This window comes from Oncorhynchus gorbuscha, unplaced genomic scaffold (assembly GCF_021184085.1).
Source record: "Oncorhynchus gorbuscha isolate QuinsamMale2020 ecotype Even-year unplaced genomic scaffold, OgorEven_v1.0 Un_scaffold_41:::fragment_2:::debris, whole genome shotgun sequence".
In the NCBI taxonomy this organism is placed as follows: domain Eukaryota; kingdom Metazoa; phylum Chordata; class Actinopteri; order Salmoniformes; family Salmonidae; genus Oncorhynchus; species Oncorhynchus gorbuscha.
The window spans coordinates 87,659-101,549 of record NW_025745256.1 but is presented as its reverse complement, the minus strand read 5'-3'; the positions used below and the strand labels follow the sequence as shown (position 1 = coordinate 101,549).

The following is a 13,891-nucleotide window of genomic DNA, read 5'->3' as shown; positions in this document are numbered from 1 at the left end:
GGTATTCTGAATTAAAGCTGGTGGCGAAAGCTCCCTGCCTGTGCCTACATGATTAATGCAAATATGTGCCAACGATTAAAACTTCCCTTGCACAGCATGCCTCAGCGGTCAGAGTTGTGGTGGTATTTTCTCTTTGACTCTTTTAGGTCTGCTTTACAACACCCCATGTCAGAAAGGAGTGAGACATACAATGGTATTGCCTGCCACGCTTGGGCTTGAATTCCATTAAGTGACTAATTTCCTTACCCTGTCTCAAACTCAGAAGACCTATTTAATGCATTATGGAAATATATTTCCCATGAAGTCTAAGTTTTGAAGTCACAGCTCATGTTTTTTCTTTGCCTTTGTTTCCTGTAAGCGAGGGAAATGTGGGTTCTCATTCAAATTGCTGTATATAGGAAGGTTACTGGAAGCATATGCTTGTAAAGCGAGTAAACCGTTCTGCAAATATATGTGTGAATTGAATAGTCCTGCACCAATCCCCCCCCTTCGCTCACTCAATGCACAGATAATCTGAGAGATACAAATAGTATGTAGAACCATCGCTCTAACAGCTAAACTACATGTTTAGCTGATGTTGCACATAAACACACCATAGAATAATGTTCCGTAAATGTAGTGCTGTTCTGTCACAGTTTAAGGCTGAGTTAAGGCAGACTTTTCCCCTTCTGACAGACAGGCATGAGAACTAGCCTGCCTGGGGGTGTGAGTCGGTAGAGTGCCAACCCTGACACAGTCAAAGACTAAGCTAACCTTTAAATTGGCATGGTTTGCCCCAAGGAAGCACGCATTGATCTGTGCTGAAGTGCACACACCTCCACACTCTTGATGTGCTCAATAGTCTTGCTGGGGAGACCAGGAGAAGTTCACGTGACTCTGTCAACTCTGTGGTTGTGTTGGTAAATCTTCGACGGTTACAGCTGAACTATTCATCCGAAAGCTAAGAGGCTCAGTTAGTTTTGCTGCATTCATTGTAGCTACAGATACAGTGTCCATCTTCTTAATGGGTGTAGTCAAGAGAAGAGCAGATGGCATCATTTTATCAGCACATCACTCTGTTCACTTTTCCCTTTGGGACATCTTTGGGATGCTGTATGGCAATGATGCGTCATTGATTTCAGACCCATCTTTTACTTTTATTCAGGCTGTCAAATTTAAAATATTTTTGGGAAATAATAGATAATATAATATAAATAATAGAATAATAAGTCTTGGTTCGCTAGTTATGCATTGCTAAGCACTTTCCCCATTATATAACACCCCAATAGAATGTGGAGCACACTTTGAAGGTCAATAATTAAATAATTTGTTCTGAGCAAGAAGCAAAAATGGTGTTCTGTTGCCCCTACTTAGTATGATATTGAAGAGACGTCTGGGGGAAAACATTGCCTCTTACCCCTCCCCATGAGCTCTGCCTTTTTCTTTATCCCCCTTATCACTGCTTTCCTCCACGGTCCTGCGTTCTGGAAAGATGCACATCACAACTTTTCCTGCCCCACTGAACAGCTCTGCTCATTAATCAACATTTCAATGGGTTGTGATTTCCTGCAAATGCCTTTTCATAATTCACACCTCATTTCGCTCACACTGGTGGTTAAGCGGGGGGATCGAGCCTTGTCATTTATATTACGGGGGGGAACCCTATTTAGGGGACACACATGGCACACCACAGAGACGGTCTGCGTGGAGTGTTTACATTAAGTCCTCTCCATGTCACTGAGGCTGGAATTAAATCAAACCCGCACTGTCTTCAAATAGCATTGCTCCTGATTCAAGAAAATGTGTTTGAAACAAAAAATAACTAGTATTTTGACCCAGAGTTTTTGGTAACCTGCAAGTTTTGATCGAATTCCACCCAAATTCATGCTCCAAGGCAAACATATTTTTATTCTGGGTGATGTCCTTAATATTAACTCAGGTCATGGATCTCCCTGGGCTCAAAGGGCAGGGATAAGTCTTTAGACCAACTTTTATTAATGTTTTTCACGTTGAAGTGTATTGTTTGAGTCGATCATTGTGCTGTATAGTGGTCATGACTCCATCGGCCATAACAAAAGGGGTATTATTTTGCTTGGCTTAGTAGTGGAGTCCTCCAAAAACACACATTTTCAAACTATTTTTAATAAAATAAGATACTGCATTATCACCACAGGACTTTCTTTTATCCTGAATATCTGTATTTTGAGAAAGGAAGGCCACACACATCAGTTAACCTCCCTGATCCCTGAAATGAAAAAAGGATGCATCACAATAGCATGTAAACACATTGATTAATCAAGGGTCGTCACGCAGTAGGAATGACAATTGAATCAGTGCTTTTGTTTGATATCATAATCACAGTATAATCAAGGAGTCAAGGCAGATCTTTCATCCCCTGCTGGGCTGTGTTTTGTGTTCACTGATAATATCGTGTCAGGGTAAAAAAAAAGTGAAGCAATTCAATTTGGCTCAGTCACAGCCCGACTGCACATTAAAGCGATAGAAAAAGTATTAAATCCAGTGACTTTATTCCCAACTGGCAGAGCAGTGCTGGGTTAGATATCCTGCGAAAGATTGCTGTTTCAATTTCATTCCCCTCTAATAGTTTAATGAATGCGGGAGCAACATTATTGTACTTAGAACCCTGATATTATCTCCTATCTGTTGGGACTCGATGAAGATGGAGGGAGAATAACAAAGCATCCTTTATTGAATTGAGCTCCAGCCACAATTTCTCCCTTCTTGTCCTATAGTCCTCTGTTCTGCGGGTGTGTGTGTGCACGCGTTTCTTTCTGCGTGCATGCGCCCGTTTGTGTGTGTGTGTGTGTGTGTGTGTGTGTGTGTGTGTGTGTGTGTGTGTGTGTGTGTGTGTGTGTGTGTGTGTGTGTGTGTGTGTGTGTGTGTGTGTGTGTGTGTGTGTGTGTGTGTGTGTGTGTGTGTGTGTGTGTGTGTGTGTGTGTGCATTGCTACTTGACCATCTGGCATTACACATGGACAGTTGTGGACAAATCCAAATAATATTTCATTCCAGGAAAAGGCTTAGCAGTTTTTGAGAAACCTGACGACACCAAGAGATTAAATATACCAAAACAAGACAGTAGAGTCTAAATCCCTGTAGTCATCCCTGCCTTTGGTTGACATCGTTCCTTAGCTAAACACAGCTGTGTCATTTCACTATGAAATGAAGCATTGGAGAAATTAAAATAGACAACATAACAGCTGGAAGAGACCTCATGTCTCTCTGAGGGGATCGTCTGTCTTCTGTTTTTTTTGGCACTCTTGGCACTCTCCTATGGATTTCCATGCATCTCTTTCACCTCCAAATCAGATCAAGATGTCAAATAAATACACATTTTGATGTCTATCATCAGACAATACGATTTACCCTGTTAGTACCCTTACAATAAAGAAGCGTGTGTCGTGTATTGTTCTCAAAGTATATTCTACCTGGTTCAGTACATCGCCATTCATTATCAACCCACTAGTTTTCTCCTGTATTTCCCCTATCATTGCTAATTCCCTGGTGTTTCCACCAAGCTCCTTTCTCACCATATGGTATACGGTGACACATGGGGGTCAACGACAGCTATCACCTTCCTGACTATTACTTCATACAGTATGCCGGGTGCTAAGATGTAACTTCAAAAATAAAGCATTTTAATGTGTCTGTCATCCTAGGCCCCAGTCATTAAGAAAAAAGATCTTAGTAAATTGCATAGAGCCTGATTAAAACTTGGGGTGTTGAAAGGTGATGAGAAAAAAATGAATGGCTTACTGTCACGTGATGTGGTGTATTGGGCCTCGGAGGCGTGTGTGTGTGTTCTCTAAGTTCCCATATTTATCCCCTTTGGGCTCATGATAGATCAGGATATAGCGCTGTGCCGTTATTTATGGAGCAGCCATTGGGCGTTTACTGTTGCCGTTTAGGAATACTGGGTAATTGTTTTGCCATGTTTTACTTGTTTTCTTAAACTGCCTCATTTTATTTGTCTTCTTAATCTGCCTCATCGACACCGTGTCTATTGCCCATACTCCAACGCTGACGCTGATCAATATCGCAGCCTGACAGGCTCGTATAACAGCACTTCTAAGGCTCTCCAGTGTGAGTGAGTCAGCTCTCCCTCTACCCTCTTCTATCCTCCCCTCCCACACTTCTCCTCCTCCTCACACTCCCCCTCCTCCTCCATCTCTTTCTACACCATCTGAGTCCTTCATTTCTTGCCCCCCCCCCCCTCTCCACTCTGCATCGCCATACAGTACACGGGAGTCACAGATGAGACCCAGTATCGATTATCTGAGCAGCAGTGCACTGGTGCGTGTAATCCTCCATAGGAATGTTATGGACGGAACTCTGATAAGATAAGGTCTGATTGTATCCCTATAGAACCTGTAGTGAAGTTGAGGTGCTGTTAGATCTTAGTGAGGAGCACTAAGATCCTGGTGGCATGGAAATTATAGATTCTGATCAGACCCATGTGCCATTAAGAAGATGAAGAAGCCTGCATGATGTTATGAGCAATATATTACTGTATAGACGCCATAACGACAAGTTCTAACAGTCAAGATGCAGAATGATACTGTGGATGACAGACACCCATGGGAGCAGTACAGTATTGATTGGTTTAGCTGCATTGGACTGTGTGTGTGTGTGTGTGTGTGTGTGTGTGTGTGTGTGTGTGTGTGTGTGTGTGTGTGTGTGTGTGTGTGTGTGTGTGTGTGTGTGTGTGTGTGTGTGTGTGTGTGTGTGTGTGTGTGTGTGTGTGTGTGTGTGTGTGTGTGTGTGTGTGTGATGTCACAGGGTTAATGTTAGCCATAGCCTGATACAGTATGAACTCATTGCCCTAGCACACCAGGATTCAGTGCACTTTTCCAACAAACCCTTAGGATGTGTTTATCAGACTTCGATCTTATCAGTCTACAGTCTTCTTATCACAGGAACACACCATAGCTACTCTATCTGCAATACAGTTATACTGCGACACTAAATGTCTCTTTAGCATGGCCTTATTGCAGATAGCTGTCAGCAAACATCACAAGGCTTTCGACATAAAAGAGGCTTTGAGAAAGATTAAGCACACTTCCTGAAATAGGTAGTTTAAAAATATCTCACTCCCTGAAATTGACCAATTTCAATGAGATACATGTAATTGTAAGGCTCTATATTAAACTCTACACTGCTCTATACTAAAACCATACAACATGTAAAATGCCTCTTTTTATCAGAACTGGCCATACAGCCTAGGCCTATGGTATCTCCTCACATGTTCAGTCTTTCCGCCACTTAGCAGCCATGAGATGTCAGTGAAAGGGTGATGTCACACTGAATGCTATCCTACAATTCCCAGGGGTGACACTCCACTCTGGCCTCCCAGACATCTAGCCATCCATCAGGATCAAATTATCTGTCAGCTGGTATTATGTTTGACATCAACATCACTCTGTTATTATGGCTGCCCATCATCCAAATAAGATAAACCCCAGATATGCCCTAAACAACAAGAACAGCCGCCACTACAATCGCAGAGCAGAGATGTTACTGGGTTGTTTAGATTTTCATCAAATAAGAGGTATTTGGGGTGTTTGCATGCACTAATACAAATGTCCATGCATATTCAGTGTGTTTTTTAAGATTTGAAAAGTTTTTTGTATTTGTGATTGTGTACAGTAGGTGTTGCATCAGATTTGGTTTTGGATTACATAAAATAGCAGACAACATATTGTTCTGTCCCTTTTTGTCGTGTAATCACACCATGAATGTAGGCCCACACTAAACAGGTGCAATTGGCGGTGGGTTAAAACATGCAGGAAATGACTACTACATTTAGGACTAACCTACTTCCGAAAGCTTGTCAGCAGTTGGATTGTGCAGTCATCTAATTACTAAAATGTCAGAGACTGTCTGGCAGTACCACTGTGTGATAGCAGCACTGTCAGGTTATCACAGCACTAACTCCCTAAACTCTGCTCCAGCAGAGCTTTCAAATCACTCCACTAATCTGGAGTAAACACACACCATATAGGCCTCGAGTCATTTTAAATAAGTCACTTTTTATCAGGCCAATTTGGGGGGATTATATCTAAGTACTACCGTTTGCTGATTTGAATGGTATTTTGAAGTGCTGTATGCACTTATGCTGCATACACTTATGCTGCATACTTGTGCTGTACGCAATATTCCTTATCCAAGTGAGAGTCTCTATAATTGACTTGCAGTTTATCCATGTGGTTGAAATTAATTTGGAGAGCTCTGTTCTGATTTCTTTCCCTGATTAGCCAATCAACACTTCATCAAATCCCCACTGACTCTTGAGGGGAACCCTGGGAGATGGAGTTCTTCATCACTTTCCTAATTTTTGTTAATTAAAGCAGACCATCTCGCTGTCTGTCTCCTAGTAATTGCTGGGTCCTGATCTGAATAGATACACTACATGACCAAAAGTATGTGGACACCTGTTCCTCGAACATCTCATTCCAAAATCATGGGCATTAATATGGAGTTGGTCCCTTCTCTGCTGCTACAATAGCCCCCACTCTTCTGGGAAGGCTTTCCAATAGATGTTGGAACATTTCTGCAGGGACTTGCTTCCATTCAGCCATGAGCATTAGTGAGGTCGGGCACTGATGTTGGGCGATTAGACCTGGCTCGCAGTCAGCATTCCAATTGATCCCAAAGGTGTTTGATGGGGTCATGGCTCTGTGCAGGCGTTAAGATTTCCCTTCACTGGAACTAAGGGGCCCGAACCATGAAAAACAGCGCCAGAACATTAGTCATCCACCAAACTTTACAGTTGGCACTATTCATTGGGGCAGGTAGCATTTATCTGGCTTCCGCCAAACCCAGATTTGTCCGTCGGACTGCCAGATGGTGAAGCGTGATTCATCACTGCAGAGAACACATTTCCACTGCCCCAGAGTCCAATGGCGGCGAGCTTTACACCATTGCAGCCGATGCTGGGCATTGCTCATGGGGATCTTAGGCTTGTGTCTGGCTGCTCAGCCATGGAAACCCATTTCATGAAGCTACCGATGAGCAGATATTGTGCTGGCGTTGCTTCCAGAGGCAGTTTGGAACTCTGAAGTGAGTATTGCAACCGAGGGCAGACAATTTTTACATGCTACGTGCTTCAGCACTTGGGGTCCCGTTCTGTGAGCTTGTGTTGACTACCACTTTGCGACTGAGCCGTTGTTGCTTCTAGACATTTCCACTTCACAATAACAGCACTGACAGTTGACCAGGGCAGCTTTAGCAGGGCAGAAATGTGATGAACTGACTTGTTGGAAAGGTGGCATCCTATGACGGTGCAACGTTGAAAGTCACTGAGCTCTTCAGTAAGGCCATTCTACTGACAATGTTTGTCTATGGAGATTGCATGGCTCTGTCCTCAATTTTATACACCAGTCAGCAAAGGGTGTTGCTGAAATAGCCAAATCCACTAATTTGAAGCGGTGTTCACATACTTTTATTTATACAGTGTATGTTGACCCCTCTCTCTCTCTCTCTCTCTCTCTCTGTCTCTCTCTGTTTCTCTCTCTCTGTGTGTCTCTCTCTCTGTTTCTCTCTCTCTGTCTCCCTCTCTCTCTCTGTTTATCTCCCTCTCCTGTGCATCTCTCTTGCCTCTCCAGTGTCCTGACGGGCTGCGGCCGATGAAGGATGGCTCGGGTTGCTATGACTACTCAAAGGGCACGGACTGCACGGACGGCTTCAATGGGGGCTGTGAGCAGCTGTGTCTCCAACAGCTGGTGCCCCTACTAGACAACCCCAGCTCCAGCAACATTCTCATGTTCTGTGGGTGAGTCAGCCAGTGGCAGGACACATACAGCATCAGGGAAGAAGCCCCTTTAAAATGTCTTCTTTCCTGGGCAACCTGGGTCCAACAATATGTTCTGTGGGTGAGAATTAGGCCATTGTTGATAACACAAATAGAGCATAAGAGCAGCTCTTTGTAATAGGTTGTCTAAATCAGCTGCTATTGAACTCTTAGATGGTAGAAAGACAGCTATAGCCTTTCACCAAAATGGATGGCCAAAAAATACTGTTAGAAACAACTGTGAGAGTGATCCTCATTTATACATGTCAACTGTGAGATTGATTCTCATGTTCACCTCTTAATTGGCAGTTTATGAATGTTCTACAGTATAGAACGTTGATATGGAATCACGAGTCTGCCAGTGTGTCTATGTTGATTTCATTAGCATTAAATAGGTGCTTTGTGGTTCACAGCCATTTCTGAAGTAGACAATGCTGAATGTGCAAATGCAACCACAGTTTTCCTTTAACGCAGACAAGTCCGGGATTAAATGTTTGATGTGCTTACACACTTTCATTTGAAATATTAGACAGCTAACAATACATACTTCTGCAATCTATTAGTTCTTTGAGCTCGGTACACGTTCTCTACTGGGAAATGAGGATATTGTGTGTGTGCGTTAGTGGAGTCCAAAATACTAATGCATGATGTGCTTGTTACACATAAACCCCCCTCCCCAACCCAGGTGTGTGCAGGAGTACAAGCTGGGGGGGGACGGTCGCTCCTGTCTCCTCCAGACAGAGAACTGTGAGGGGCCAAAGTGCCAGAGGCAGGACATTCGTTTCAATGACACCCTGTTTGGGGAGATGCTGCACGGCTACAACAACAAGAGCCAGCAAGTCAACCTGGGACAGGTCTTCCAGATGACCTTCCGGTAAGTTCTCCCCCAAAGGAGAATATGTCATCCTTATTACTGTTGTGTACCTGTGGTACCTTCACAGGGGATGTTATCCAAGCCATATCACTTTGTGACATCTGGCTTTGGCTTGTCGCTTTTGGGATACAGCTAGGTGGCAGGAGCTTTCCCAAAAATGTTGTGGCACCTGTAGTGGTATTGGGCTGACTCTTGGTGGCATGTTGCTTTGACTATTTCGACCTGCACTTTACACCACTGGGTTTTTAGACAGGGTGGCATGACAGAGATAACGAATTAGACTAAAGCAGAAACAGGCTGGTGCCCAGACTTTTTCATTGGTTAAGTGACACTATGGACCCGTTGTGTAAGTTTTGTCCTCTTTTGTATGGTTGAAGTCAGCATATAAACTACCAAAAACAATGCATCCAAGTTGGAGCATTGCGACATTCGTTCTCATCAGTTCCACTACACAATAAGAATCCCAATGAGATCTTGGCGGTTCGAATTCACAGGATGTATTCCAGAGAGATATTTCAGGATAAGTGTCAACATGAGTAAAAGCAGTGTTTTCTTTTATCAGTACTGGTGAGTGAGATATCTACACGGTGGACAATCCTATTTGCAGATCTAACACATCACAGCACAGCGCTGAAGTTTCTCCATTAGAGGATGAGTGTTGAGACAGACAGCACTGTCAGCCCTCTCAAAGCCCCAGTGTCTGGCTGATAGCAAAGACAAATGTTAGCTGCAGGGGGACGCTGCCATAATCAAAGACAACGAGGCAGGGACTCTCTGCCTGTCTGAGGCACACACACACACCAACATGCACGCATACAGATGCACATGCACACACTGTTGCTCGCACACACACGTGCGGGCACACACACACATATACACACACTTACAAGCCAAGAAAGTGCCTTTCAATCAAGCACTGTTGATGAGCGCTGTCCAGTGATGATAACAGGGATGATAACAGGGATGATAATGCTAGTCTAAGCAGACCAGAAGATTTGTTTCCGCCATCAGGTCAACCCAATCTGCTTCTCCTGACTCTCATCGATCTGACTGAATTGTTCTATGGATTATATGGCTGCTCTCATCTCTTCCAATTATGATCATAGGATAACCCACACAGTCTGAACAGCTTTCTCCCACTCTATAAATATTGTGTGTATGACTGTATTTGTCCAAGCAGAGGAGAGAGTCACCATTGACAAATGTCAGATCTTTTTTGTTCTGAGTGACTGTGATCAAGGGGACTCATTCATTTCATAACAAACTAACTCAAAGGGGTGAACTAGGATGGCTGTTATTGTATGATATAATAAGTTATTATTCAAATGTCACAATAGCAAAGCCAAGCTGAGGTGTGAAAGTCCATAATTATGTCCAGAAGCTATTGTTTGTTGCATGTATCAGTATGCAGGTGTTGAAAAGTTCTGACACACTGTTCTTTTCATCCCAATTAACCCTTGGATAAATATGTTTTGTCTTAATAAATGTCTGTCAATATGTCATTTTTCCCATTAAAGCTGTAATTCTTAATGCTACAATCTAGACTCAGGTGTAGACGTAATATAGTAAATGTAAATCTGTCTCCATTTAGTATGATATGTTATGAATTGCAATTTTTTGTGGCTAACGTTAGCTAGGTGGCTAACGCTAACATTAGTTAGGTGGCTAGACTAGGGATTAGGGGTAAAGGTTAGGTTTAAAGTTAGGAGTTAGAATTAAAGTATGAAGGTTAAGGTTAGCAGTTGAAAAGTAGCTAAAAATTAACAAGTAGTTGCAAAGTTGGCAATTAGCTAAAATCATCTGTGGTGAGATTTAAACACACAACCTTTGGGTGGCTAGATGTTTGATGTTGCTATATGCCCAACCATCCACCAACCTCCTGTGATGTGTGAAGCTCCCCACCTCTGCTTCATCAACAACAGCCGTGGGGCGGACAGTGGCACTGGTTCCATCTTTAAAACTGCAATATAGAAAGCTGCAATAAGTCACTAGTGGTCATCCAGTGTGATGCAACAGTAACAATATTGTGCCTCTAGCCTGCCTGAGTACCGCTATATTCATTGGTTTTCATTTTCTCTGTCGGGTCGGATTTTCCCGCAAGATGTTATGCTGCTCATAATGAGCAGCATAAAGAGCAGGTTGTGATAGGAGAACACTGAGGATGGATCAACTCCACAATGTTACTCCACAATGCTAATCTAATTGACAGAGTGAAAAAAGAAAGCCTGTGCATCGTGTTTGCAACAAGGCACTAAAGTAACACTGTAAAAAATGTGGCAAAGCAATTAACCTTTTGTCCTGACTACAAAGTGTTACGTTTGGGGCAAATCTAATACAACACATTACTGAGTAGCACTCTCCATATTTGCAAGCATAGTGGTGGCCGCATCGTGTTATGGGTATGCTTGTAATAGTTAAGGACTGGGGAGTTTTTCAGGATAAAACATTTCCAGAATGGAGCTAAGCACAGGCAAAATTCTAGAGGAAAAGCTGGTTCAGTCTGCTTTCCAGCAGACACTGAGAGATGAATTAGTCTTTCAGCAGGACAGTAACTGAAAACACAAGGACAAATATACACTGGAGTTGCTTACCAATAAGATAGTGAACATTCCTGAGTGGCCAAGTTACAGTTTTAACTTAAATCTGCTTGAAAATCTATGGCAAGATGTGAAAATGGTTGTCTAGCAATTATCAACAACCAATTTGACAAAGCTTGAAGAACGTTTTAAGAATAATGGTCAAACGTTGCACAATCCAGGTGTGGAAAAGGTGATTCTAACACGTATTGACTCAAAAATCTATGATCAAAATATATTAGTGTCTTATTTGTCGTACATTTTTCTTCAAATTTCTCTTCCACTTTGACATTAGTATTTTGTGTAGATCTTTGACAAAAACTGACAATTAAATCCATTTTAATCGCACTTAGTAGCACAACAAACTGTGGAAAAAGTCAAGGGGTGTGAATACCTTCTGAATGCACTGTAAGCTAGGGCTGTGCCGGTCATGAAATTGCATCAGCCAGTGATTGTCAAGCATCTACCTCCTTTTCCATGTGGGGAAAAAATGGTGGACAGAGACTTGCTTGCTACGTTAGCTAGCTAGCTGGAATTTTCTACAAGGAATCTGCCTCCCCCCCAAAAAAAGCTTCTCCCAAGTGGGTATGATACCTACTCCAGTTGCCTGCTGCACTGCTGCCCTGGCCTGTCTCCCCCTGTCTGGTACAGGTATCCCCACCACACCCCCCTCTCTCCTGAGCTTTCACTCGCTTCCAGCACACACACACTGTTGGAGCGAGTGACTCTGAACTTACAATGGCTAGCCCCAAGTCGTTATAATTTTTCTTGTGCTATATGCAATTTGCCTCATGACTCCTGCATGCTTTGTTGACTATGAACTTGCTTGTTTACCCAACTGTGGGACAAACTATGTTTGTCAGCACTGGCCTGTACCCTAAATGCCCTAAACTCTCTCCTGACTTCTTACACTAAGTATGAATATGTCCTGCTAGGTGACCTAAACTGGGACATGCTTAAACCATTTGACCATGTCCTAAAACAATGGGACTCCCTAAATCTTTCTCAGATTATTACCAATCCCACACTGTATTACTCCAAACACCCAGAAAAGGCTACTCTCCTTGATGTTATCCTCACAAACATTCCTGATTGGTATCAATCTGGTGTTTTCTGTAATGAACTTAGTGATCACTGTGTTCATAATGGCTGCTCAGTGAAATGACCTGTCCTGATTTGCAATAGACACTTATTAAAAATCTTGAATGACCTGGCCTCTGTCAATTGGTATAGAATCAGCTTGATCCCATCTGTCGAAGAGCTTGGGCCTTCTTTTTTTAATTTTCAGTGGTATTGTTAACAAACAAGCCCCAATAAGAAAATGAGAATTAAAAACAGGTTCAGCCCCTGGTTCGACCGTGATCTGGCAGCCCCTGGTTCGACCGAGATCTGGCAGAGTTACTCCACCTCAAGAATGTAATTTTCCGAAAAGCTTAGCACATGCATACTCAGGCTGACTGGCTCTCGTTCAGGCAAATGAGAAATAAGTGCACTCAGGCTATCCGGAAGGCAAAGTTGGTTACTTTAAAGAACAGTTCTCTCTCTGTGGGTCTAACCCAAAAAGTTCTGGAAAACGGTTAAAGACCTGGAAAAATAAACCCTCCTCCTAACAGTTGCCAGTTTACAGTTTGTGGTCATCAGCTATCCCTTAGCTCGAAAATCTATCGCCAGTTTTGTACAACGCGACAATGAGACCAGAACATACCGGACCTATTTTTCTCTCCATATCTCAAGCTCTGGACATTTACACCTGGATCGCGCAGCTAGCTAGCTGCTATCCGTGTGACTATTGGCTTACGTCGATCCCGGAGCAAACATCAATTATTCCGAAGCTAGCCAGCTGAAGAGTTCCATCAGCCACTCCTGGGCTACAATCACCTATCCAGAACCGTTTTACTGCCTTTGCGGAGCCCCACCGGGCCTTCACGACTACCGCCGTTATCTGCCCGAGGGAGTTAACCAACTGGCCCCTCCGTCTGCGGCCCGCTAATCGTTAGCTGTCTTATCGGCTGCTATCTGAATAGGTTTATCGGACAATTTTTCTTGGGTCACTATAACGATATCTATTTTGCCAATTGGATTGATCCCTTCTACCACACGGAACCCCACCAATCTACCGACGGAAACACACGAGGTGGCTAAAAACAGACCTCCATCCTCTGCTAGCTTGCTACCGATGGCCCGGCTAGCTGTCTGAATTGCTGTGAACCCAACCAACCTCACTACCCCCTGGACCCTTATGATCACTTGACTAAGCATGCCTCTCCTTAATGTCAATATGCCTTGTCCATTGCTGTTCTGGTTAGTGTTTATTGGCTTATTTCACTGTAGAGCCTCTATCCCTGCTCACTGTACCTTATCCAACCTTTCAGTTCCACCACCCACACATGCGATGACATCCGGTGTTGTTGTATGTGTCGAACTGCTTTGCTTTATCTTGGCCAGGTCGCAATTGTAAATAAGAACTTGTTCTCAACTTGCCTACCTGGTTAAATAAAGGTGGGAAGAAAATGCTGTAGCTCAGTTGGTAGAGCATGGGACCCGGGACCACCCATACGTAGAATGTATGCACACATGACTGTAAGTCGCTTTGGATAAAAGCGTCTGCTAAATGGCATATATTATTATTATTATTATTATTATATTATATGGTT

The 13,891-nt window shown here is 43.1% G+C and overlaps 1 protein-coding gene across 1 annotated transcript in view; it reads left to right on the top strand.

The window, feature by feature from the left end:
• Positions 1 to 13,891, top strand: part of LOC124018162 (astrotactin-2-like) — a gene marked incomplete at both ends in the record, with an annotated part of 228,345 nt that overhangs the window by 145,252 nt on the left and 69,202 nt on the right. Inside the window, 2 exons of the mRNA XM_046333427.1 lie at positions 7,603 to 7,769; positions 8,473 to 8,661. Coding sequence (XP_046189383.1) covers positions 7,603 to 7,769; positions 8,473 to 8,661 — 356 coding nt within the window. The remainder of the gene's footprint in view (positions 1 to 7,602; positions 7,770 to 8,472; positions 8,662 to 13,891) is intronic.